This window comes from Protopterus annectens, chromosome 2.part2 (genome assembly GCF_019279795.1).
Source record: "Protopterus annectens isolate FY-2018-M chromosome 2.part2, PAN1.0, whole genome shotgun sequence".
NCBI classification, from domain to species: domain Eukaryota; kingdom Metazoa; phylum Chordata; order Ceratodontiformes; family Protopteridae; genus Protopterus; species Protopterus annectens.
In genome coordinates, this window is record NC_056730.1 from 767,715,510 (window position 1) to 767,743,028 (window position 27,519).

General features: G+C 40.2%; 1 protein-coding gene across 2 annotated transcripts in view; it reads right to left on the reverse strand.

The window, feature by feature from the left end:
* Positions 1–27,519, reverse strand: part of LOC122795802 (arrestin domain-containing protein 3-like) — a 403,413-nt gene that overhangs the window by 124,514 nt on the left and 251,380 nt on the right. For both annotated transcript variants that reach the window (XM_044064141.1, XM_044064142.1), the window contains exon 3: positions 20,829–20,953. In XM_044064141.1, coding sequence (XP_043920076.1) covers positions 20,831–20,953 — 123 coding nt within the window. In that variant the 3' untranslated portion in view covers positions 20,829–20,830. The remainder of the gene's footprint in view (positions 1–20,828; positions 20,954–27,519) is intronic.

The following is a 27,519-nucleotide window of genomic DNA, read 5'->3' on the forward strand; positions in this document are numbered from 1 at the left end:
ACATATCATAGGTGATTTCAACTACCCCTCTACTAACTGGGTTCATAATATTCTAATAACATTCAACACTGGAGGTTCAATAGGTCAACAAGTCAAAAGATACTCAACTGGGAATCACCATCTCCATGCCATGGAACAACTAGTCACCATCAATACAAGAGGATCAAAGGTTAAATGTGATCATATCAAGAACACACAAGGGGTATACCCTCACCCATCCCCTATCAAACTCTTGAGGGATGATCTGCTTCATACCTGATCCGAGGTCAAAAAAAACCAACAATCATAAACTAAAATCAAAAAAAAAACCTCACAAAAGTCTACTGTGGTTAAAGTGGACTTATAAAAAACTGAGCAAGTAACCACTGAGGACAAAAAAAAATACAAAAGCCAGTACCAACACCCTAAAAACTAGGTGGTGCATCCCTCCCTAAAACAAACTCCCAAGGGTAAACAATAAGGCAGCAAGGATCTGTGGTGTACCACTTTTACCAACAAAAACAGAAACAAAAGGTACAAACTACTACAAAGAAACAAAAAAAATCAAAAGAAAGAAAGCACACCAAGATAAATTAAAAAGAAAAAAAAACTTGATCATCCAAAAAATTTGATCATTAGAAAAAAAGAAAAAAATCTCCAAGGACTCAAAAAGACAATCTTAAGGCCTTCTTAGAATGTGTTAGAAAAATAGGATCAAAGGCCTTCTTTAGCTATGTTAGAAACCAATTAAAAAACCCCAGATATGCAAACACAAATTAAACATACTGGCAAGACAGTTGCAATCCAACTCCCCCTAAAGATCTAAAAGAGAGATCTAGATTCAGGAACCCCCACCCCCTCCAGAGGACTACATACCCAGGTGTATCCCCCCCTCCAACTCCAATACCCAGGTGAGAACTGCTCTCTCCTGTCCAAAAAAACATCTCCATGAAGGACTGAGGCTTAATTAAACTCAGTGTTAGGACGACCTCTTATTCTGGATCTCACGCATTACCCTGCATCACCACTAGCCTAGGTGCTTACCACAGTTGCAAGCGCTAAACTCCACTGACCCACTGAAGGTAGCACCTCTAGCCCCGCATGCCAAGCATCATAAGCAAAGCTCATAGGACTCTTCATAAATGGAACCATAAATAAAGACATAGGAACAATTGCAGACAAAGATGCAGAAGACATTGGCTGACTGTAATTTTGGATCTGCCCTCTTGCTTTGGTTGACTTTTTTTTGGCTCTCTTCACCACCCATTTTTTGGAGACAAGGCAGTCCATACAGCCTACTCACAAGGCAGTCCATACAGCGACACAATACCCCACTCAGGTATCATCAAAAACTCCATCGGCTTAAATAAAAACTAAAAACAAACAAAGTAAGAGTAGCCGCAAACAAAGATGGAGACCAAATCAGGTCAGTAACCCTGTCCCCTGCAGACTTCAGACAGGGGTCACTCATCAGACTCCCAAATGTCACGCATGGTTCCACTCTTGGCTTATACAAGAAACAGCTTGCACAGGGTATGGGCTGACAAAGACAGCAGAGTATAGCTGACAAAGTTTGCGAATGACAAAGATATCCTTCAGAAGGGCCTCACAAAGGGCCTCTTCACTCAGAAATGCCAGTGCCCAAAAGTTAAACTGCCAAAAAAGCAAAACAGAAAGATGCCCCATAGTATTAAGGAAAAAGGAATACAACCATAGCACTACCATATAGGTAGGTGGCCTGGGGTACAGAAGAAGTCAAGAGGGATTCATTGACAGACCTTGACAGACAGTAATTTTTTGTTTGACTTACAGAAGTTAAAAAACCTTCCAACAAGGACCACCACATCATGAACCTGATCATGAAGAGATCATCTGATTCATCATCTAGATCATCCACATCACTCATACTCATCTTGCCTATGATTGATGATTGTACACAATGCTCCATTCGAATGTATCTGACACCTGCAGCCTGCAGAAAGAAAAAACCCAAAGGGAAGCCAAAAAAGGAAAAATATGTCAAATATGTAAAGTGCCTGAAGAACTGCCAGAACTCCAATTCTATTCAGCTCCGATACCGCGCATAGAGGGTGACTGTGACCTGTGCCTGACATATAAGGCCATGTCAAACCCAGATTTGACTCAAAAAAAAAAAAAAGATCATCTAGATCCCCACGAAGCGGGAGACTTAAACCTTGGGTTATTATTAGAACATGCTGGAGGGACACAGATTCATCACCCAGACTCCTATGCTGTGGAACAAAAACAAAACTCCCGTGACATGGAGGCTGGCCTGGCCTTGGCCTTGTTCAATCTTGACCAATGGATGGGGATGGGAGAGATATACCCAGGGATTACTTTCAGTGTCACTCTGACACAGAGACAGCAAAAAAAATAATAGGCATTTCTTTTAAACTAACTGGGGGGGTGGGAAGCCCCACATAACTATGGGCTAGGCTATAAAATGCCCTTGGGCAGATAGCCTAGTATGAACCTATGAACCTATGAACCTATGAACCTATAGTGACTGAACTTTAGACTTAATATAATGTTTAATAGCTTTTCATATTTATTAGTGAAGAATCAATGCACCTCTTGTTGACAACATATTGTCAGCAAATAACTTAGTTTTACAGGTATATTATTCATTTGTTTTAAATCCTATTATATCATTGTTAAGTTTTCTGCAATTAACTAGATGCTAAATAGCCAAAACAATTAATAAAAGCCTTCAACACATGACCTACATGGACAGACTGAAGGCCCTGTCACTGTAGTCTGTATCTTATAGGCTGCTGAAAAGCAACTTGGGCCTGGCCTACAGAGCAGTCTCAAACCCTACACTAACAGGAAAGCTGCACATTCACAAGTCAAATGGACAAGATTCACTCAATCTAGGGATCTTAGCCTAGCCTGTGATATTAACAGGACATGCTAGAGAGACAGATATGTCTCCCAGAGATTGCCATTCCTCTGGAATAAACTCTTAATTCACATAAAACAGAGCTCTTCAATGACCCAATGTAAATGTAACTTAGGCAAGGGAGACCATATATTTATCCTGGGGGTGTCACCTATGTCTCTCTTGGATAAGGACAGTTGGTGCTGATCATAGACTCATGCTGCAAATATAGACCATACAACTTGGTCAATAAGGGAACAAGGGTGTAACATGGCTAGGCTTATAAAGGCCCTATAGCCAATAGCCTAATAACCTCCTATGACCCTATGAAACTATGAACCTATGACCTTGCTTATTTTTAATGCTTGAGAAATAAAAGATCTCAGTTTAAAAAATGAGAATTAATTATGATAAGAAAGAGTATTAGAGATATAAAATTACTTGGAAACCTATATATTTCTAATTCTTAGTTAAATAAAACCAGTTTATCAAATCAAAGGCTTTTCTAGATTGGGATAATTATAAACAGTTTTCATTTATTGTTATCATAATCAATTAAAGTAATTACTCTTTTGATGTCATCTTGTGTTTGCTTACTTAATATAAAGCCAGATTGGTCTTCATCTTTTAATGTTGGTAAAGACTGACATAAAAATGATGGAGGTATGATAAAATTTGTTTTAATTTCTGTGAATATTTTCTGTAAATAAGATAAAATATTGTGAGGTAATATTTATACTGTTCAGAAATGATGTTATCGTAACCTGGTAGTCTGTTTTCCTTCAGTTTGTTTATTTGCTCCTTTACTTCTGTTATAGAAATATTTTTCTCTTTTCTTATTTGCTCTAAAATATGTTTGTATATTCTTATTTAAAAATATATGATTTTTTTTTTCATTTTCTCTGCTTCTGTATTGTGCATAATTTCTCCATTGTGTCTTTTAACAGACCAGAAATTCTTCCATGTTGGTATAGTTTCTGTTACTATCAGGGATAGATATGCTGTTGATTTGATGAGCTATTGGAATGATTTTGGATCTAAGAGCTAACATATGCAAGTCTTTAGCAGTCAGTGAATAAGAATGTAGTTTACCTTTTTCTAAATAAATGGCAACCTTATACTGCAGGATTTTTTGAAACTCTGCATTATTTTTTCATTTATGATAATAAACCATTTTCCTCTGTTTTGTACTTTTAACATTAGTTTGTCTATCTTTCCTTGCAATTCCAATGTCAAAATCTTACTGCATATTCTTACTATAAAACTAAGTAGAATAAGTAGAAACTTTGCTGTATAAATATTATTTCAAGTCCCACGGAATGACACAAGAAACTTCATATTATTATTGCAGTATAAGAACTGTTGTATTTTTGTTAAAAAAAACCACTCTTTGAACATTTTAACTTTGTTATGTAAGCTATCACTATATTAAGAAAATGTGTTTGGATGTATCATTGCTATATAAATAATTTCATTGTGATCTAATAAATGGCATATTATCATCTTTACCTTTTCTAATTAAGAAAGCAAATAATTTGAAATGTACATCCTTTCATTTCTTGACCACATACCAAATTTATTAGAGTAATCAATTTAAAACAATTTGATAAGAAAAGTTCTTAATATATAACATAACCACCCTGAAACCACCATCCTTTCACCTATTTCACCACCTCACTCTTAATGTATCTCTAACACTATACCCCTGCCTCTTCCTACCTCTTCCCTTCCTCTATCTCCAACCACTCTTAATTCTTACAGTCTCAAAACAACCTACCTGTCTAGTCTGTATCCTATACTCTACCTCCCCTACATCTCCTACTAGCCATTCTTACTTTCCTTTCTTGTTTCCAAACTCCTATACAACTAGATCCTACCCACTTTTAATAAGCATCTGCCTAACTATTAGCTCATTTTGCTCTAAGCAGCTTAAATAATATTGTAATAAGTCACATTTTCTTCTGCTAATTGTTTAAAACCTTGTTTGTAACAACTCACATACTTGTCTGCCAATTGTTAATACTCTGCATAATTGAATTGCCTGAGTATGTTTTTTTCTCTACAGGTCTCTGGTTGTAAGATCCTATAGCTGATTGTTACTACTGCGTTACTAAAATTTAATACATTGTTTTCTAGTCCTGAGGAGCTTTTCTCCCTGGGTCTCTGCTGAAAATGAGCCAAAAGCTTAGCCTGACTAACCCAGTTAACAAATGTAAAATAAAAATAAAAATAAAATAAATAAAAAAAATATAAGATTAAGTATGCCAGTAATGTTTACTAAGGCCTTAAATGATGCTGATGATATTTCTTAAAGTATATAGGTAAAGTGTCCTGCCATTATTATGCTTCCCTTCATATTTAAAGTTAAAATTTCAAGATACTACTTAGAGAATTTAGATCCATTTCCTGGAATCCTGTACATATTTTCTAATTTTAAAATTCTTTTTTTTTTTTTTTGATATTCAGTAATGACCGTACAAATCATATGTTTATCATCACTACATGAGACAATAACCCCAGGCATTATAATAGAATTTCTCCACAGGATTGTCATACCCCTTTAAAGGTAGAATGTTCTATTTCTGTGTATTCTTTTTTTTTATTTAATCTATCAATATGACCTCAAAATGAATGAATTTCATGTAAAAAGCCACTTATGTTTTATGCTTTATTAATTTTTAAACAAATTACCTCTCTTACTGCCACTATTAAGGAAATTCACATTTAAAGAAACAAATTTTTATCAGTTACATATGTATTGCTATAACTAATTACTATTCCTTAGTAATATAACGTGCTTAATGCTGGAATGAGGGATAAATTAAAGGAAAGGGAAAGTGAGTGAATAGGAAGAGAACAAGAGAAATATCCATTTTCATGGACAAATTATTTTGTTATGGAATATTAAGTAGAAATATCTGAGATTATACAGGTGAGTTAGGACAAGGAGTTGGTGGAGTTAGATGAAGATATTTTAGTGGAGCAATTCTTAGAGCTGTAATGAGGAATAAAGGAACTTTAAGTCATAATGATATTATTCAACCTTTTGGCTAAAATGATCCATAGATGGCACATCTATTAAATATTACAACAGATGTTGGAGACACAAACTGAAAAAGCTATCCTAGTTCATATTTTACCTCCACTCCAATCCACTCCACTCATTGCAACCAAATGAGCTTGTTATCAAAGCCCAATTGGCCAATGGAGTGAACTCATTAAGGTCCCATTTTATTCTAGAACCAATAGGTCAAAAAAGCATGTCAGCTTTCCCAGAACAGATTGAAGGTTTGACTCACCCCATCCTATTCCCAGGGTGATAGACAAAGCCCATACTTTTCACAAGGCTGGCTCACACCCCATTCAGATAGTTGAAGGACAGAGAGTATAGAGGGGGCATTCACCATTCAGTTGGACCAAATCTCTCCCTGCTGGAGCTCTTACCATCAGCTGCTCTGCTAAACGCCAGAATGATGCCCAATGTCTGGATGAAAAAGCTTAACTTCATGAATGTAGTATTGAGGATTGCAAAGTTCAATGCACCTCTTCTCTGCACATCTCAGTAGGTCTGGTATCTGCAGGTACAATGCCCAGAACTCCCACTAGGCACCAGACAAGTAGTAAAACTGAACTACCTCTCTCCACCCAAGATGTTTAAGCCAGTAATGTCTTCTGATTCCCATCCTCTCTGCCTGCTATATCCAGAGTCTGAGCCACTAGCTGGACATGAGTTAACAGGGCTGCAGTCAAAGCTTCACCCCCCCCCCCGCATCAAGGAGGTGGAGTAACCTAATTATATTTTGTGGAGCTTTAGGATTTTTTTAAATAATGAGTCTGGATGATGTGAATAGTAATAACAGAAGACAGACAGGACTTATGGCTACAAGCAATTATGGTCTAGCATGTTTCCAAAAAAGAAGAAATGTTGTAGTAAGTGAAATTGTGATTAATAGAGGTAACTTTGTAGGTCAAATCATGAATGTTGCAAAAACGGATGGGAATGTAACCAATGTCAGAAAAGACCTTCAGTATATAAATATGCCAGTTTCCTGGAAATCTTATGACAGTGTATAAGATATTTAGTAAAAGTGCATGGTTTACATTGATATGGAGTGAAATACTGGTAAAATTAGATCAGTTAACAAGAAAGGTCACACCCAAGGTGGGGAGAAAGATGAACACTGATATATAGGCTGATACAATGGCATGTCTAGATACAACACAATTACTACAAAGTACTGATAGTTGGCACAAGGTATAAGGTTCAGTCCTGATCTCCAGCGAATACCTATATGGAATTTGCATGTTCTCCCTGTGTGTCTCTGGGGAACTCCTTCCACCTTCCAAAAACATGGTGAGGGTTCCCACCTCAAACCCACCCAAGAATGGAGTTCTGGCAGTAGTACAGACTCCAGATGGTGCCTATAGGGAGAACAGCTGCATAGATCAACCACTTTAGGCATCAGCTGTGGTGTGCAGTATCCTCTAGGTAGAAGAATATGGATCACAGACAGAGCAGAGCTAGCAGATCACAGATGTAAGGTATAAAATTGGCTGAAGGGGATTTGGCTGTCTTGACTAATGTCACCAAAAACTGGGAAAGGGTATTTGCCAGTGAAAAGGGGGCTGAGGAACAGGTATTCTATGACCTACTCCAGGGATCCATGTTAAAGGTGGGAGAAGGTTACTGGGATAGCACTTTTGAGTGAAAGCTGTACAAAAAAAAAATCAACCTGACAAACATGAACTAAAGATTGCTATGCTCAATGTAGGTTCACTGACAGATACTGCTTGGAAGTGGATGATGTAATAGTGAGGAGATGGCTGGATATCCTATGTACCCAGGAGACAAGATGAAAGGGCAGTACAACAAAGCCACTTGGCTTGGGATCCAGGGTCAAATACTAAGGAGGAGGATAGACTAGAAATGGGGTGGGAATCATGGTAAGCAAGAGGCTCCAGAAGACATATAGGGATGTATTCATAATTAATGACAGACTCATGGCAATCAGACTCCATTTTAAAAATATGGAACTATTCATAATCTTAGCCTTTGCCCCACATCAGGCTTGTGATAGAGAAGATAACAGTACATTCAGACAGCTCAGTTCTTGCAAAACTTACTAGATAAAACAGGACAACATGACTTGGTGTTACTAATGGGTGACCTGAATGCATATATCGGGACAGACAGAACAGGATATGAGGACTGCCTGGGTCCACATAGGTGGGCAACAGGAATAAAGAAAGAGGGGACATTCTAGACTTATGTCTGGCAAATGGGTCAATGGTGGCCAACATACGGTTCAGCAAGATGGGCAGTCACAAGATCACATTCAAGATTGGCCAGCAAGCAGCTCAGGTAGACTTCCTCCTAGCAGAGAAAAGGCATTGGTCGACCCACAGCATAAACAACTGGTTGGTACAACTGGATGCAAGCAGCAGTTAGAGAAGTCTCTAAGGTCAGCAGAGACAAGGCCAAAGACCTGGAAGCTGACTAGAGGGAAAGCACAAGAGCTCAAGGAATTACTCAGGTCTCTAGCACCTCAAGAAGAAGAGGAAATAGGCAAAGAGGAAATACATGGAACTGAATAAGAATTGCAGCATCTCAAAACAGCATGAGTGAGGATTATAGAACAGATGACTGATGACTATAGAACAGATATGTGGCTGAGTCAGTTATGGAAACAAGGTACAAAAGGAAAGTTGGTGGCAGAATGCATATGGCCAGGAAGTCACCAAAAGAAAGGAGTGGAGGAAAAAGTGAGAGACAGAAATGATTGACCAGGCTTAGAAGAATAATGGTTTGGGTAACAAAGAGCCTATGAAAGGAGTTGCAATAGCAAAGAACAAGGCATCAGTGTCACTCTACTATCATTGGGAAAATGATTCAGTAGATGGTACAAAGAAACTCTGTCAAGTTGTGAGACAGATACAAAAAGATAAAAAAGATAACCATACACCCTTCAAAGGGATACCAACAGCCAGCTGCTCACCATTCCACAGGATATCAAAGGCAGATAGAAGAAGTACAGCTTCTAAATTAAGAAAACCCCACAGAAGCTGTACTGCCCCAGACAGAGCCTGCAATGAAAGAAGAGGAGAAGCCCACCATAGAAAACATAAGAACAGCACTATGGAAAGCAGCAGATTCAGATGAGGTCACAGCAGATATGATAAAGATATTGGGTAAGGTAGGGAGAATTGGCTACTGATGGCATTCAGAGCAATATGGAGTGAAAGATGCATCCCAGATGACTAAAGAATTAGCATAATATGCCAGTGTACAAGAACAAAGGGACATCCACAACTGTGGGCAGTACAGAGGCATCAAACTCCTGTTACAGTGCATGAAAGTTCCAGAGAGGGTGACTGAGAAACAAATACACAGAGTAGTAGAAAATAGGACTGGAGATGAGCAGTTCATATTCAGATCAGGATGCAGTGCCACTGACCAAATGTTTTCAGTGAGTCAGTTAATTGAGAAGAAGCTAGAAATAAGGAAAAAGTATAACAGGGCATTCCTAGACTTGAAGAAAGCGTATGATACAGTCCCAAGAAAGCTGATTTGGCCAGCACTGAACAGGCTCAAAATTCCAGAAACATTGGCATCATTAATGCAGGATATGAGCAAGGAAACTTTAACTCAAATATGAACAGTGTTCAGTCTCAGAGATGGATTCCCAGTGGGAGTGGATGTGCATCAGGGTTCAGCTCTGAGCCCACTGCTGTTCATATTGATGATGGACTACATTAGAAAAAAGATCAGGGAGGACAGATCAACAAAGTTGCTGTATGCAGATGATACGGCAGACTCTGAGCAAGAAATGCAGCAAAGAGACATGGAAGAGCTCTCTGATCATGTAGCCCAGGCCGGTATGACCCTGACCCTGAGCAGCATCCTGCCCTCACCAAGAATGATACCATGGTATAAAGAAAAATTCTCAATTTCAACAATTGGCTAAGTTTCTGGTGTCATTCAAAGGGGATCCAGTGTCTGTCTGCCTGGGATGACATGCTCAACAAGCCACGCTGCTTCACTAGAGATGGCTTGCACCTGTCTCCCTTAGGCTTTTTAATACTTGCAAAGGCTCTTGCAACCCCCATAGTGCCTTTTTTAGGCAAGGCTCAAAAGACAAACCCACCACCGTAAATAGCACAAGTAACAAAAAACTGAGGGTAATGCTACTCAATGCCAGAAGTCTAAACCTCAAAATGCATGCACTCGAGGCACTCCTCAGTATGGAGAAAATCGATATATGTGCAGTAACAGAAACCTGGTTTAAGGGTCCAGAGAGCACCCCAGCACTACCAGGCTACAACTCATACCATACATTTTGGCCACAGAACCCAAACTGAAATACAAAAGGTGGGGGCGTATCCATATTCATCAAGGATACCCACACCTACAGGTTAGTGGCACAGCACGATGCTTCAGAGATCATCCACGCAAAACTAACAATGGGCAATACTGCAATTCAAATTGTAGCTTGCTACAGATCACCCACCATGTCCCAGGACCCCCATTCCGTGTTTCTAGAAACACTGGGAAACATAAAGGTCCTACCAAACACCCTAATATTGGATGATTTCAATTACCCAAACATTAACTGAGAGAACTACTCAAGTACTAACTCCCTTGCCCAACTTTTCCTAGAATTTATAAACTCAAATGCCCTGGTTCAACTGGTCAACACTCTCACCAGAGGTGACAACATATTGGACCTGGTCATCACCAACATGGGCGACCGGTGTTCCACACTAGAGCTCAACCCCTCACTGGTTAGATCTGACCAAAAACAAATCACTTTGGATATCTATATTCCGCCCCCACCCCCGAACAAGAAAGCCACCATGAAAAACTTTTCAAAAGCAAACTTCACGTTACTTAAGACTGAGGTGGAAAGTTTCAAAGCTCCCATGCTGAAGGATAACACTGTCCAAGCTGCAAAATCCTTTACTAATGCATTCTACAGGCAGCTACAAGAATGCTTGGATCATGCCATCCCAAGCAAAACCAAGACTCACTCCTCCAAGAAAAGGAAACTAGTCTGGTGGACTCCTGCCATAAACATGTTATACAATAGAAGGAGGAAACTAGCACAGAAAAGAGTAAAATCCCAAGAAGGGAAGACATCCCTGATCAGTATCAGCAAGAAACTATGATCCCTCATAAAATCATCCAAGGCGAGCTTTGATAGAAAAATTGCCAAGGACTCCAAAGATAACCACAAGGCATTCTTTAGCTATGTCAAGAATAGAAGTGGCAATGCTCAGACCTGCTCGCAGTTAGTGCAGAATGTCACAAAATACACTGAACCGGCCAGTATTGCCAACATCCTAACAGACAGGTTCAGCGCAAACTTCACCCCCCTTTCACCCCCAAAAGGGCCTATAACCATACCAAAAGAATGTAGAGTCCCTGAAATCACAGACACTCAGGTGTAAACAGCCCTCTCCAAAGCCAAAAACTCCGCATCAGTGGGACCGGATGGTGTCTCAGGCTGCATCCTACACAAGCTCAAAGATGAACTAACCCCTCACCTAAACACACTGGTCAAACTCAGCCTTTCCACAGGCTACATACATAGAGTGGCACACAGCAACAGTTATTCCGCTCCACAAAGGTGGAGCCACAACAGACCCCGGGAACTATCGCCCTATAAGCCTAACTAGCTTGGTCTTCAAAGCTATGGAGTGCATCATCATGGAACTCATTAACAGAGACATTGGGACCCTCCAAACACTGGACTCTACCCATTTTGGCTTTGTTAAGGGCAGATCATGCCTCCTAAACCTAGTGGACTTCTTTGAGACAGTTACCAAGTCTATAGATGAGGGATAGGTGGTACATACAGCCTACCTAGACCATGCTAAGGCCTTCAGCACCATTCCCCATTCTGGTATTATAGACAAGCTCACCATCCTGAACATAAACCCCTACATCACAAGATGGGTTGCCAACTGGCTCACAGACAGAACCCACATGGTGACAGTAGTGGGAGCTAGGTCCGTCTCTAAACCGGTTACAAGTGGTGTTCCCCAGGGCTCAGTCCTAGGACCCCACTTGTCCGGCATATACTTCTCAGAGGTACAGGCAAGCACAGGAGGACTATGGCTGACCAAGTTCGCAGATGACTGTAAACTAGGGGCTAAAATTGACTCTCAGGCTGACACAGACCTCCTCCGAAGAGGTCTCACTGAGATGGATAACTGGTGTCAAAATCATGGCCTCAAGCTAAATGCCAAAAAGTATATAGTCATCCCCTTTGGAAAAAACAAAGTACCCACAAACTACCATAAAGGTGGCAGTCCCCTAAATACGGAAGATGTAATAAGGGATCTGGGGATCCAAGTAGGTAGTAATCTCACCTTTGATAATCACATTGCCAAAGTGGTTAGAAAATCCTTCTATGTGGCCCACCTAATCACAAAAGGGTTTGCATCCAGATCAAAAGAGGTCATTGTGCCCTTCTACTCATCACTCATCAGACCCATCTTAGAGTACAACGCCCCATTTGGGGTGTACCTTACAAGACACCTGCAACAGCTGGAAAGACCACAGAAGTACCTCACTAAGAGGATCAATGGCCTCAAACAGATGCCCTGTGCAGCTAGACTGAAGAAACTCCAGTTGTAATTGGTTGCGTACTGCCTACTCAGAGGTGATCTCTGCCTGACATACAAGGCCATGTCCAACCCAAAATTGATGGACATGCTCCACCTAAAGAAAACCTTATCCCTTTGAGCCACACTCTCTAGGGATCTAAACCTCACCATAACAATAAATAGGATGTGCTGGAGGGATAGATTCCTGTCCCAGAGACTTCCCATGCTTTGGAACAAGATCCCAGTCTACATTAGGCAGAGCTCCTTGCTAACACTCTTCAAAAGAAACCTTGGTGAGTGGATGGGAAAAGGAAAGTTTACCTCGAGGATCACTTCAGTGGCTCTACTGGACAGAGGCACAGGGATCTAATCTAAGGGGACGGCGAAAGCCAACACATTCTGGCTAGGCTTATAAATGCCTTTGGGCAGATAGCCTAGTACCTACCTATGAACCTATGAACCTAAAGGACAGAGGAATGCAAAACTGAAGGCACATGAGGTGAAACTGACTACGGATAAGACAGTTGCAATGGCTCCAAATGAGAGAAATCTGAACAAGATGAGAACTGAGATAGAAGGGAAAATAGTGGAACAGGTTAACAGGTTCAACTATCTGGGAGAGGTGGTTGAGAAGAATGGAAGTCTTAATGAGGGTGTCAAAGTTAGAATCAGAAAGGCTGCAGCCAGATGGCGCAGAGTATCAGGTGTAGTGTACGATAAAAGAATGCCAAAGAAGGTCAACAGTAAGATGGAAATGAAGTGTCTGAGACAAGTAGTAGAATGCAAACTGTGGGACCTGAGACGCTCATGCAGTGACCCTGCAATCAAGGAGCCTCAATCCTCACCACTAACACCAGTGAGGGGCATCCATATAGGGAAAGGATAATAAATACACACACAGTAAAGTACAATTTCCCTTAAGAGCACACAGAGATCACAGTCAGTCTGGGGCTGATTTCTCCCTTTCTGTCCAGGTCCCCAATAAGACTCTCCACTGGCACAGTTACAGGCTTCAGATCTCAGCCTTTTGGGGAAGCTAATACCTCCAGCACCCTCTCTGTCCAATCAGTGCTTCATGTCCCTGCCCAAGTAGCTGACACATGCACACTTTGAGATAAGAGTTTATACAACCATACAGACACTCCTGGGGAAAGCTGGCACAGATTTTCCAGCTGTGCCCCCTTAGTGTCCAGTCTAAAAGGTAGTACCAGGTGCCACCACCCACTAATATTTATTAGCTACTCAAAGGCCTTTATGAAGGGTGTCCAATTATTACTGTGCAATATTATTATCCAAATGTTAAGTGTAACCAAACAGTCAAGACTTATTTGGAGTGACATGGTACAGTAGCACTATATACATGCAATGTACTCTTAGAGCTTAAATTATCTCTACACAAAACAGCCACATTTGAAAGGTTTAAAAATATTTAATAATAAATAATAAAAAACACAAGACAATACTTCTTACTGCACAGGGCTAGTCAAGAGTTCAGAGATCACAGAGAAACACTTAAAATAATACCGTAGAAAAGTTCTGACATTACAGACACTTAGTCTAATCTTCCTAATTCCTAGCTATTTCTAAGAGAAAACACAATTATAAATAACTTACATATAGAGTAAAGCAGTGCATGTGATGTTGGATGTTCTCAAGAAAAAAATGCTCAGAGCTCTCTCATTATCTCTCTTTAAATTGATAACAAACAGCTGTTTCACATGACATCATTCTTCACACTTCTCTGGTGTTCCCAGGCTAACACAAACTACATTTACATTCTTTACACCTGGTCAGAAACCAGAGCAATAAAGGACATTTATACATGCAAACTCTAGCCATTAACTCTGGTCTTAAAACAATAGCCAGAATTCCTTCATCCACACATATTGCCTCTGAATTTTGACATCAAAGACAGTCATAAAATGTTTGACTTAGCTTTCTTACAGCCGAGTGCACTGTTGTTACATTTTTGCAATTCCACATCCACTACAGTCTTTTCATATTTAAGAGAACAAGCCTGTGGCTTACATTAATATTTACAAATGAGAGAATTATCTACAAAATTCTATCTGGCTAGGCTGGCAGCCTTCAGCTATCTTTACCCCCCGCCCCGGAGAACTCTAGCTAGTTTTTTAAATGACCCTTGACAAACTTTGCTTCAGAGGGTTAGGTCTATCTGAGTATACCTTACTCCTATCTGAATATACCTTACTCCATTCCATGTTTTGAGAGCTCATCTGCATTGGCATTGCTAATCCCACTGTGGTTCTGCACTGACATGTCATATGCTTGCAATCCAAGGTTCCATCTTAACAACTTGGCATTTTGCTGGCTGGCTTTGTTTAACCATGTTAGGAGGTTGTGATCTGTCACTACCATGAACTTTCTTCCATACAGATAAGGCTGAAGTTTCTGCAGTGCCCACCCTATTGCTAGACATTCCTTTTATACAGCTGCATAGCATTCCTCCCTGGCTTGGAGCCTATGAAAGAGATAAACCACTGGGTACTCTTCCCCTTCTGAAGAAATCTGGCTAAGTACAACCCCCACTCCGTGGTTTGAAGCATCCACCTACACAACAAATTATTTGCTGTAATCTAGACTGGCTAACACAGGGGGTCCTCTCAAAGCTTCTTTAAGCTTCTGGAATGCCTGCTCACATGCTGTGGTCCACACTACCTTTATCTGGCCTGTTCTTCCTTGTCAGGTCTGTGAGGGGAGCAGCTATGGTACTATAACTGAGAACAAATGTTCTGTAGTACCCTGCTGTCCCTAAGAATGCCCTCACCTGCTTTTCGGTAACAGGTGTACTCCATGCCTGGATGGCTTCTACTTTGGCAGGTTCTGGCCTGATCTTACCACTCCCCACTCTATGTCCCAGGTAGGAGACGTCTGCCATACCCACCTGACATTTGCTTGGCTTAACGGTCAGTCCTGCCCGCTGTCATCTGCCCAGCACCTCCCTGACATGTAGAAGGTGCACTTACCTGAAATAGCTGTAGATGGCAATATCATCTAGGTAAGCAAGGGCAAACCTTCCTGCTCCTGCTAGGATATGATCTACCAGCCTCTGGAAAGTTGCTGGGGCATTTTTCATCCCAAAGGGCATCTTTGTGAACTCATACAAGCCAAAAAGAGTCAAAAAGGCTGACCTCTCTCTAGCACTGGGAGTCAAGGGCACTTTCAGTAACCCTATGTAAGATCAATAGTTGTAAGATACATAGCCCCACCAAGCTGCTCTAGGGCCTCGTCTGTCCTAGGCATGGGGTAAGCGTCTGACTCTGTGTGACTATTTAATTTCCTATAGTGAATACAGAATCTGGTGCTGCCATATTTCTTTGGCACCAGCACCACTGGGGATGCTCAGGGACTGTTGGACTCTTGAATTGCCCCTAGTTTCAACATTTCCTGAATCTCCTCCCTCAGAGTCTGTTTGACTCTCTCAGGTACCCTATAAGGGGCCTGCTTAATAGGCCTTTGGGGTCCTATATCCATCTGGTGCTGCACCAGGTGGGTGCACCCTGGTTTCCCAGTGAATATGTCCCCAAAGTCCTGTAATACTGCTCGGATTTCTCGACCTTGCATAGGAGATAGCTGCTGAGACATTGCTACCCCTTCCACTGAGGTGTCAGTCCGACCATCACTGAGGAGATCAGTCACCAGCTCTCCCTCAGAGTCCTCCTGCAATCCACTGCAAATGCTCAGCACAAAGGCCTCCTTATCATGGTAAGGTTTCATCATGTTAACATGGTACAATTTGTGCCCCTACCTCCTGCCTAGCAGTTCCACCATATAGTTAACATCACTATCTTTCTTACCACCTTGTAGGGTCCCTCCCAAGCTGCTTGCAGCATGTTGTGTCTGACAGGAATGAGAACCATTACCTGCTGCCCCACAGCACACTCTCTAGCTCAAGCATTCCTGTCATACCACACCTTTTTCTGCCAGGTTCTCCTGGGCCAAGCCCATGAGTTCCCTGACTCTTGTCCTGAGGTTTAGGACATGTGCCACAACAGACTCCTTATGAGATTCATGCTCACCTTCCCACTCATCATGAATTACATCTAGGGGTTCCCTCACACTATGCCCATACAGCAACTCAAAGGGTGAAAAAACCCTGGATTCCTGGGGAACCTGTCTGTAAGCAAACAACAAATGGGGCAAATATTTGTCCCACTCCCTCTTAAACTGGTCTGCAAATGCCCATAGCATAGACTTGATTGTAGAGTTTAACCTCTCAACAAGGCCATTAGTCTGTGGATGGTAGGGGTTGGTCTCCAGGTGCTTCACTCCACAGTACTTCCACAGACAAGCCAGCAGGTCTGACATGAAATTGGCACCTATGTCAGTCAGTATTTCTTTTGGGAAACTTATCCTGCTGAAAATCCCTAACAAAGTATTTGCCACCTTTTCTGCTTCAGTGGAGGACAGAGCCACTGCCTCAGGATATCATGTAGCATAATCCACTACCACTAGGATATATACTTTTTCCCTGTGGAACTAGGGGTACTCAGAGGCCCCACAATATCCATAGCTACCCTCTTGAAATGGCTCCTCAATCAAAGGTAAAGGCATCAAAGGAGTTCTCACCTTGTCTCCTGCCTTGCCTACCTTTGGGCACTGCTCACAGGTCCTGCAGTACCCTGTTACATATCTGGAAATTACAGGCCAATAGAAGTTCTGCATAATATTTTTTTTGTATGTTTTATGCCCATGTGACCTGCAAAGGGAATATCATGGGCTATGGCTAGAAGCACCTGATGGTAGGCTCTAGGCACTACCAACTGCTGTACCCTCTCACCTTCTAGTCCTCTCTCAAGGGTCCACTCTCTATACAGTAACCCATTGTTCCATTATACAGATTCCCCCTTCCCTTGAGAATCAGGTGCCTCACTAGCTACCTGCTGCAGTCCTTGCAGTGTAAGGTCTGAGAGCTGAGCCTGTCTCAACTTTCTCTGTGTAGCCCTTTCCAGCTCAACTTCCACAGAATGTCTGCCATCCTCTGACAGTGGTGCCTCACTGTCAGACTGGGTACTACTACTCACCTCTACCTTTGAAATCACTCTGTCCAAGGGAACATCAGTACCCACAAGCAGCTGTGGTTCACCTTCAGTCTCACTGCTACAGACTAGCTCCCTCCTTGAAGTAACCACCTCACCAGTCCTGGCTGCAAGTATGCGGCCTGTCTGTGTCTCCCCCAGGCTACCAGACCCACATGCTTGTCTCCTAGTCTGACTGATTATAACTGCACAAGCACATGGTAATGCCTCATCCAAATCCTTCCCTATCAAGACATCTGCAGGATGGTCGTTTGGTACTCTTTTTGTCTCAAGACAACCTGCTATTGGCATTTTGTCTTTTCCACTTACTGGCTCTCTCACCTTTTGTTCCCCACCTTGCCTCCATGGATATCTGTATGCCATATGGTGCCACTGGTTGCATTCAAAACATGTACCTCTAGGTCCTGGATGTGTACCTGGACTAGTGGTTTCCCCTGCTACTGGTGGATTCTGTTGGGGCAGTCTGTGCTGCCCACCATGGGTTCCTTTAGACCCATGAGCAGTACTGGGAGCCTGTTACCTGTGCAGGGATGCCCTGCTTGCTAGGTATAGGTCTCCCTTCTTCCCCAACTCATCTGAAGTAGCACATCATCAGCTAACCAGATCCTGATGTCCTCAGGCAAAGTGCTAAGGGCTTGCCCCCTCACCAAAAGGTCTGCTAGCCCTTCAAAAGTGGTGACTTGACATCCACTCACCCACCTATGAAAATAAGTGCTCAGTTCAGCAACATATTCACACAACCTTTCATCTGCCTTGCATCTATGCTCGCAAAACTTTTTCCTATATGTTTCAGGTGTTAGCTTAAAACATTCTAACAAACAGTTCTTAAATGTAGTGTAAAACAATCAATGTCAGACATTTTAGGCACCACAGTTACAGCTTTACCATGCAGTAAGGGGTCAGGAACCATACCCAGAGTCTTTGGTCAACATCATACTGTTTACATACCCTCTCAAACATATGAATGAACTATCAAAATTATCCCCTCTTTAAACTGAGGAAGAAATTTACTGACCTTTTATGCTTCTGGGGTATAGTTACTCCCTTCCCCATTACCTCCATGACTCTGTTGAAGAGTCAGTATCTCTTTCTCATGCTGCCTCTGCCTCTCCTTTTCCTCAGCTTACAGTAATAGCAGTTTCTCATTTTCCTCAGCCTGCAACCATTGCAGTTTCTCATTGTCCTCACACTCTAGATGCCTCAGTCTCTCAGCTGCTTCTATTTCCAAATGTATGGCCTCCAACTCAAGTCTCTTTAGCTCCAGATGGATTTTTAAGTCCTCCTGGTTGCTGTTTTCTGATGCAGCTGTGACCAAAGCTGTAATCATGTCTGCCTTAGTCAGGTTTCCATGCACCAGTCCACTAGCCTGGCACATCTCAGCCAGCTGGCACCTTGTCAGCTTTCCATACTCCTCTGCTGACATGCTGCCTGCTCTCCCTGACTAACTAAGCTAACAAAAGAAATAAAACAATTGTGATCAGAACTCTGAGTATTCACTGCATGGCTGATTTAGAGCACAAAACACCTTTAGTGATCACTGTACAAAAGCTGCAGGAATTTGCACTACCCACACCACTACAAGCCAATTAGTATTTGCCAACCAATTAATATATGGTGTGGATATCCCACCACTGCCAAACAATTAATATGTGATGCCCGTGCACTGGCCCAGCAATCAAGGAGCCTAAATCCTCACCACTTACACCAGTAAGGGGCACCCATATAGGGAAAGGATAATAAATACACACACAGTAAATTGCAATTTACCTTAAGAGCACACAGAGGTCACAGTCAGTCTGGGGCTGGTTTCTCCCATTCTCTCCAGTTCTCCAATAAGACTCCCACCTGGCACAGCGATATGCTCCAGATCTCAGCCTAGTGGGGAAGCTAAAACCTCCACCACCCTTTCTTTCCAACCAGTGCTTCGTGTCCCTCCCCAAGTAGCTGACACATGCACACTCTGAGATAAGAGTTTATACAACCACGCAGACACTCCTGGGGAAGGCTGGCACAGATTCTCCAGCTGTGCCCCCCTTCTTCCTAGTCTAAAAGGTAGTACCAGCGCCACCACCCACTAATATTTATCAGCTACTCAAAGGCCATTATGAAGGGTTTCCAATTATTACTGTGTGTTATTATTATCCAAATGGTAAGTGTAACCAAACAGTCAATACATATTTGGAGTGACTTGATACATTATTACTATATACATGCAATGCACTCTTAGAGCTTAAATTATCTCTACACAAAACAGCGACAGCTGAAATGTTTAAAAATATTTAATAATAAATAATAAAAAACACAAGACAATACTTCTTACTACACAGTGCCAGTCAAGAGTTCAGAGATCACAGAGAACTACTTAAAATAATACAGTAGCAAAAGTTCCGACATCACAGAAAAACAAACTAGTTTAATCTTCCTATTTCCCAGCTATATCTAAGAGAAAACACAATTCTAAATAACTTACATATAGAGCAAAACAGTGCTGGTGATGTTGGATGTTCTCAAGAAAAAATGGTCAGAGCTCTCTCATTCTCTTCCTTTAAATTGATAACACAGAGCTGCTTCACATGACATCATTCTTCACACTTCTCTAGTGTTCCCAGGCTAACAGAAACTACATTTACATTCTTTACACCTGGTCAGAAACCAGAGCAATAAATGACATTTATACATGCAAATTTGAGTCTTAAAACAATAGCCAGAATTTCTTCATCCAGCCATATTGGCACCGAATTTTGACATCGAAGACAGTCATAAAATGCTTGACTTAGCTTTCTTACAGCAGAGTGCACTGTTGTTACATTTTTGCAGTTCCACATCCACTACAGTCTTTTCTGATTTAAGAGACCAAGCCTGTGGCTTACATTAATATTTATAAATGACAGAATTATCTACAAAATTCTATTTGGCTAGGCTGGCAGCCTTCACCTATCTTCACAGGACCCTATGGGACAGACAAAGAAATGATGACTTCAGAGCAGAAGCCAAAGTAGCGTCAATTGCAGAGGTCAAAAAGGGAAAGTGTGTCTTCAGTGTTTATCTTGTATAGAAAAAAAGGCATGCATCTGGAGCATTTCACCCCAGGCCTCCGCTGAAAATAGGCTGTGTCCTAGTTGGACTTTCGCAGTTAACAAATGTTAATAAATAAATAAATAGTGTAGCACCTAGACAATGCAGAATAATAACAATTTTATCACATTGTTTTATATCAGCAGTAAATGCCATCATAAAACACAGCAATACCAAAAAATAATATAAAATGTAAACATTACCTTTATTTGGAGATTACACTAATTGGTTGCATCAGAAAATCTGATGGATAAGCCACAGGAATGCTGCCAATAACCAGTGGCATGTCTAATGACAGGTTAGTTGCTCTAGGTATCTTTAATTGTACCTGAAAATGAAGACAGATGAAAATAATGTTACTGTTCTCAGTAAGCTGCACATGTTTGCCTTATAGTGTTACTCTGAATGACAAAAAGAGATAACTGTTTACAAAAGGACATATGTTAGAACAGATACATTTCTCAGGACTCTGCTGTAAAGGCAGAGACTGTAACTTGTGATCTTCTGAATGATGAGACAGTAATTGCATTAGTGAGGGGAATATGAGTGTACACACATTTTTTAGTGGGCAACTCCTGTTGCATTCATGTCTATCTCTGTGATTTCCATTATTATAGTGAAACTTCTATTCCACCCTCAGCCATCCAAGATATTTTCCCTTTCATGAAGCATTTCTATGCATATCTACTGCTGTACATTACATCAACTTTGTCAATGTCATTTCCCATTGCTGCATGTGAACTAGCAATGACTAGCAGATGTCTGTGCACATGCAATGTTTACCTCAACTGCTTGTTCTTTAATCTAGCCACAAGGTGATCTAACATGGTCTGCCCATGTGTCTGTACTGTAGCTGTAATTAGGAGCTGCTCTTCATGCACAATAAGTAATAAGCATTGATGATCACTGTGCAAAGAGTCTAAATAGTACTGGCATGGCCGTGTTTGCAGATGTAGCATTTCTGAATCTTCAGATCCATCTTGGTTGCTTGAACTTCCACCCTAAGTTTAGGCTGTTAGCTTTCATATAGATTTTATATTCCTATTTTTTTTTTTTTGCTTTCAACTTTCACATTTACTAATCTTCTATGGCAGTCAGTAAATCACCCCTATATAAATCAAATTTGTGGGTCACATTTAGATTGCATGGCTAGGATTATAAGGACCTTAGTGGTCGTTAGCCTAGTATACACCTATGAACCCACACACCTATGAATAGTTTCTATTGCACTAATAATCTATATCTTTAATAAGCTCTTTTGAGCATTTTTCTTTTTTTTCTTATTTTCAGACATCAGTAGTATTAATGGTGGAGATTTGTTTTTCAGCCTTCTGCCCATTAAAAGCTGAAATGGAGAGAGAGAGAGAGAGAGAGAGAGAGAGAGAGAGAGAGAGAGAGAGACTGTGTATCTGCAATGGAATATTCCTTTATTCCAAAACTGTGAGATGACAGTCTTCGTAGATTTTTGTTAAACCTGTTGCTCATAAGGTTGTTTCTATCTATACCCTTGGCTTCATATAGCATGACCTGGACATTATGTCTATATCGCAGTCATGCACAAATGTTCTTTAATTTTGCTTTGTGGATCATTGTCACACATGACAACATCAGGTAATTCCCACTTTTATTTTAAGCTTTAATGCACAAATCTCAGTTTCCATTTTTGTGTTTGTCTGGTTATTTTATGGAGCATGGAATTATAATAATTAACACATATGATTTTCATGGCTTCTATGAAAGTAATAAATCTGTGCTCATTGTGTTTTACAGGTGATACAGTAATGGGTAAGTTAGTATCTCTGCCTTGGAATTTTTGTTCTGATGTGCTTAAGACATAGCATAATTCTGTTGCACTTGATCTATGTTGAAATTCCTGCAAACACATGGTCCACGGGATTCATAAGCATAGAGAACAGCTGAAGGCCTGCAGTTTAGTAGAGAATCTGTTATTCCATGATTAATAAATATGGATTATGGTACTGATAGCTGTCATGCAAACAAAAGCCATTGTCTGTATGAATGGTGCACAAGTACATATAGTACAAAGTGATGGCTGAGTGAATCACCATGCAGCATGCTTGGACTCTACAGTACAACAGCTAACAAATATTTAGTATGTTATGATACAGCTTACAAAGTGTCTGTCCTCTGATGCCCTGTGCTCTGCCATCATTTCACACAGCCGTTCATAAAAATTGTCATTCATTAGGTATGATGGCAGAGCTAAGTTTATTAGCACGTCATGTTAATGGGAGGATCTGTTGCTGTGACAGTTCCCACTGGGTCATGCTTGGAATTGTTAGTCTGTAAGGGAGGGATCATGTGTGACTGAAGTCTCAGGAATGCCTGCATCATAGTTCTTGTACAAAAAAAAATTAGCCATGTTTTCTTTTCTTTTGCACTGACTTTGTTGCTCAAGTCTATTAGATAAATGACACTTCATCAGAAATGGGAAAGCACTAATGTGATCACAAGAAATGCAGCATCTGTAGTTATGCAGTTCTATTCCTATTAGTTACCTCATTTAGAACAGCCAATACTTAGTTGGTGCAACATTTGTGAATCTTGTATGATCCTGAACATCTGCATGTCTGCTACATTAGCAAAGCACTATGATCACACAACAGGGTCAGACTGTGTATGAGATCTTACACCGTTATTAATCTCACAGGCTTTGGAACACATTTGTTATATATACTAGCCCTACACCACAGCGCATGTTCTACATGAGTTATAACCTTCATCTCTTAGTCTTTCATTACGTCACTATTCCCAGATAGGAATAATATATTTCTCAGTCGTTTTCCTTCCAACTTGAATACAAAATGCTTTTTTATTAGCTTTGAACATTATGTTTTGGAAGCAAATTATTTCTTCACAGAAAGTAAAAGGTAAGACTGAGTTTTTTTCTAATGATTTTTGGTTAGACCAGCCTTTCACTGCAATTTTTTTTTAATATGCGTAACTCTGATTAAGTATCAGTACTTCAATTAAAGTACACAGAGAAAAAGGGTGAACATAGGTGTGCAAGAAATATTATGAATGCTTCTTTATCCAGTACATGCCAAGGTATGTGTTAATCATATTGTAGATGAAGATGTTGGCTGCAATGCTGATGGATTTGGCATTGGTTGTACTTTGTTTCAGGTTACATGCACAATGTTTAGTATGCTGTCTGTCAGTACTACTATTCACAGGTACAAATCACAGCACCGGCAGCTGATACACAAAGGAAAGTCATTCTCTATGAATTGTACACAGGTTTACATAGTATGCAGTGGTGTATTATCTGCACCAGTGCTACTGAATAAACCACTGTGTGACTAAGTGGTGTACCATATCGACTGGAGAAGACATAATGCATGGTTCATACAAAATGTGAAGGTGTCATACACAGCACCGCTAATTCTATTTAATAGATAAGTACTATTACTTGTCTGTAATTGGCTCATTACCAGGATATAACTTAGGATGAAGAAACATGACTACTAACTATAGTCTGCCAACTACAGGAATGAACATTAAAAGTAAAAATAATGATTTTTATATCACTCACTCTGAGGTACCCTTTCTGTCACAGTCTACATATTTTCTTTTCAGAAGCTAACCTGGTGGGACACAAATTATAATGTGATATTTAAATAATGACTGTAGTCTAATATTGTTATGTTAAGATGGATCATTTAATATTTTGAGTACCTGTGAACATCATATTACATGGTGCCTTAGTCTGCACATTCTTCAAAGAATAAGTGTTTGCTGTCAGTTTATACTTGCTACAGAATTTGGACCAATGATCCCACCAATTCATTTGGGAATCATAGTGTCAATTCAACAAATCTAATTTGTTCAACACTACTTTCCGAAAATGACAACCCCCCTCCACACATTCCTAAAGCTAGGGGTCCCACCCATACCCCCCTCCCCCCAAGTATATATACTAACTCCACAGTTGCAAAAAGGTGACAAAAAGGGGCAAAGCATTTTTTGCTCAGAAAGTATTTGCCAACAATACTGATTTCAAGACTTGGTATTCACAGAATTGTCCAAAAAACTCATGGGAGTTTCCCTTCTTTTGTTATTCTCTCTAAGCTTGTGACTGCCAGTGAAGGGGAAGAGTATTTCTGCAGTTGCATATATTAAAAGATGATCATATCCAGTCAGCACCTTTGTCTGAGTGTAAATTGTTTTGGAATCCAACACTTTAGCATACTACTGAGTGAGCATGGCTTTGTATCTTAAACACTTCTGTGCGTCTCCAATGAATGTATTACATTCTGGAAGAGGCTTAGTGATAATGAATCATTTACAGGCATGGCTTGTCCTATTGAAGCAAACTATCAGAGCTAAAATTTGCATATTTTTAGGAACATGAGAGGGAAATGCAGCCAGACAATCATAAACACAGGCAACGGTGGTTAAAGAACAGTAAGGGGTTGAAAGTCATCGGACATGTATATATGCACGTAACTAAATGGTGTTAAAAGGCACAGGAATAGGCAAAAACAAAATTCAGAGTTTACAATAAAGCCTGGAATGTCTGGAAAGGCAGCAGAGTAATGATAAATAGTAAAATTGTAGATTCAAATAAAGTTGTTTAGAATGATACAGATGGTGAAGATTCTAATGATGTTGGGAATAATACAAACATGGAAATATGTTAATGTTACAAATTAGGTCATTTTCCATGGACATGGCCCAATAGAGAAATGGAGGAAGGCCAGAATAGTACAGAAAGAGAAAGAAATTACATAGAGCATAGTGAAACAGAGCAACTACAAACAAAGGCACATGCTTTAGAAAGAGACAGGAAGGCACTATCATGAGTAGCCCTGGTAAAAAAATTAATAACACCTTGAGCTCTCTAAGGTCAAACTTAGGGTGGACAGTATAATTATGGATTTGGAATCTAATGCAAGAATCTAAAACTTCCAGTTTTAGAATGGGGTATAGAAATGTTGAGTTTTGCAAATGTTGGATGATTTGATGATAATACAGTCGGAGGACACATATTTATAGTAAAATATATAGATACAAAGGACATCTGACCTTGGTTAGATAAGGTGCCTACTTGAGAAAGGTCACACTTTGTCCTACCACATTGTTGGAAGAAATCAAAGAACAATTTGTAAAAACTAGATCAGACTGATGGAAAAGCAGGTTTCACCTGAGGAGTGAAGCGAAAATTATGTGGAAGAATAAGATATTATACTGAACTAAAATGGAAAGCTTATTAAAAATTTTGTGGTTTGGCACATCTGGCAGAATTGGTCCTATTTTTCTTCAGTTATTCAAGGAATGCTTATGCTAGGGCCATATACAATTACAGAGATGAAACTCTCATTGGATAATACTTAAGTAAAGATTATGGAACGAGCTAATCATAAGCAATAAAAGATACAGATAAAAAATGACAACCTTCTACTGTAGGACTGGTCAGTGGAAAGGGAGTTTAGATCATTGACATACAGTACTCAGGGGTATGGGCTAAGGACTACCAAAATCATGGCAAAAAACAAATACGTCCAATACTTCGCAAGCAATATTGAATATGACCTAAAGTGTTAAAAGCTATGAAAGTGATAGTTACAATTTTGTTAAAGAAATTAAGGATTAGGAAAGTTACATTAATTACCAATTTATTATTATGGCTATTTAAGAAACCTGATGGGGCATTAAGTTTGGCTGTAGACTGAATGAAGAAAGTGTACTCCTAAAATCTAAATGTGGTAAGTCTGGCTGCCATCTTAAGTAGACTTTCTCCAAACCATAAGATTTTCACCATTGCTAACAAGCTTAATAGGCTCTGAAGGTTATACTTTCACTTATACCTAAGAAGATAAACACTACTCCTGGATTTATCTTCTCCAGGGAATTAATAGAGTTTGGAATTTCTTAATAAACTACTGCAGAAGATCTAAATATGGTTAATATAGAAGGGAACAGCACTGCTGCATTGCAATATGCAGATGTGATTCTGTATATTTAATTATTTTGTTTGTTTATTTGCATTTGTTAACCATGGTAGAGCACTGATCGACTTAGACTTTTTCCCAAACTCCACCCAGGAGTACTGTCTAAGTGAGTTGCTCAGAGTGACACAGTTAGGCAAAAGGAGGCTGATGGAATCAAACCATTGACCATAGGAAGTAGCATGTTAACAGCTCATACTTTAATTCTTCTGCATTAACTGCCAGACTCTTGTCTGTAAAACCTTCAAGGTGGCTGTTTTCCGTAAGCAGTCACTGCCAATATAGTCTCTAAGTGTGCACTGGCAGTGAGTCATTTGTTTTCTTAGATTGCCATTTTCTTCATATAGGTCTGACTGTATAATTGATATATAAACATTTGGTGGTTTTAAGGGGCTTGCTTGTTACCTGGAGGTACAGGAGGCCTTGTAATTACATCTATTTTTTTTTTTGTTGTGTTGAAATTGTGATCAGTGAGTTGATTCCTTGTTGAGGTGTAACTTAATAAGTTCCTAGAATGACAGGATTTATGTTAGCATGGTTTTTTTTGAAGGATATGAAGTTTGAAACTCAAATGTATGTCATTATTTAGTAACCTCAATCTTCCGCGATTTGTCAGAAAACACCACATTTTATGAGGAACAGACAAAAAATATGAGGCAAAAATCTAGACATTCTGTGAAAATCTGGACTATTGAGAGGTAATCTGGACAATTTTGGAAAGTGAGTGCCTTGGTTTGCCACATTTCAGTAACTGAAGCTGTGGGAAACAAGAGGGAAGTAAGCAAACACATCCATTGATTGTTGCTCTGCAACTGGAATCATGCTGATTGTGGCTGCTTTACTCATCATCAAGTGCAAACTAGTTGAGTTGAATTCAACTCACTGATGTGGCTGTTTTCCGTAAGCAGTCACTGCCAATATA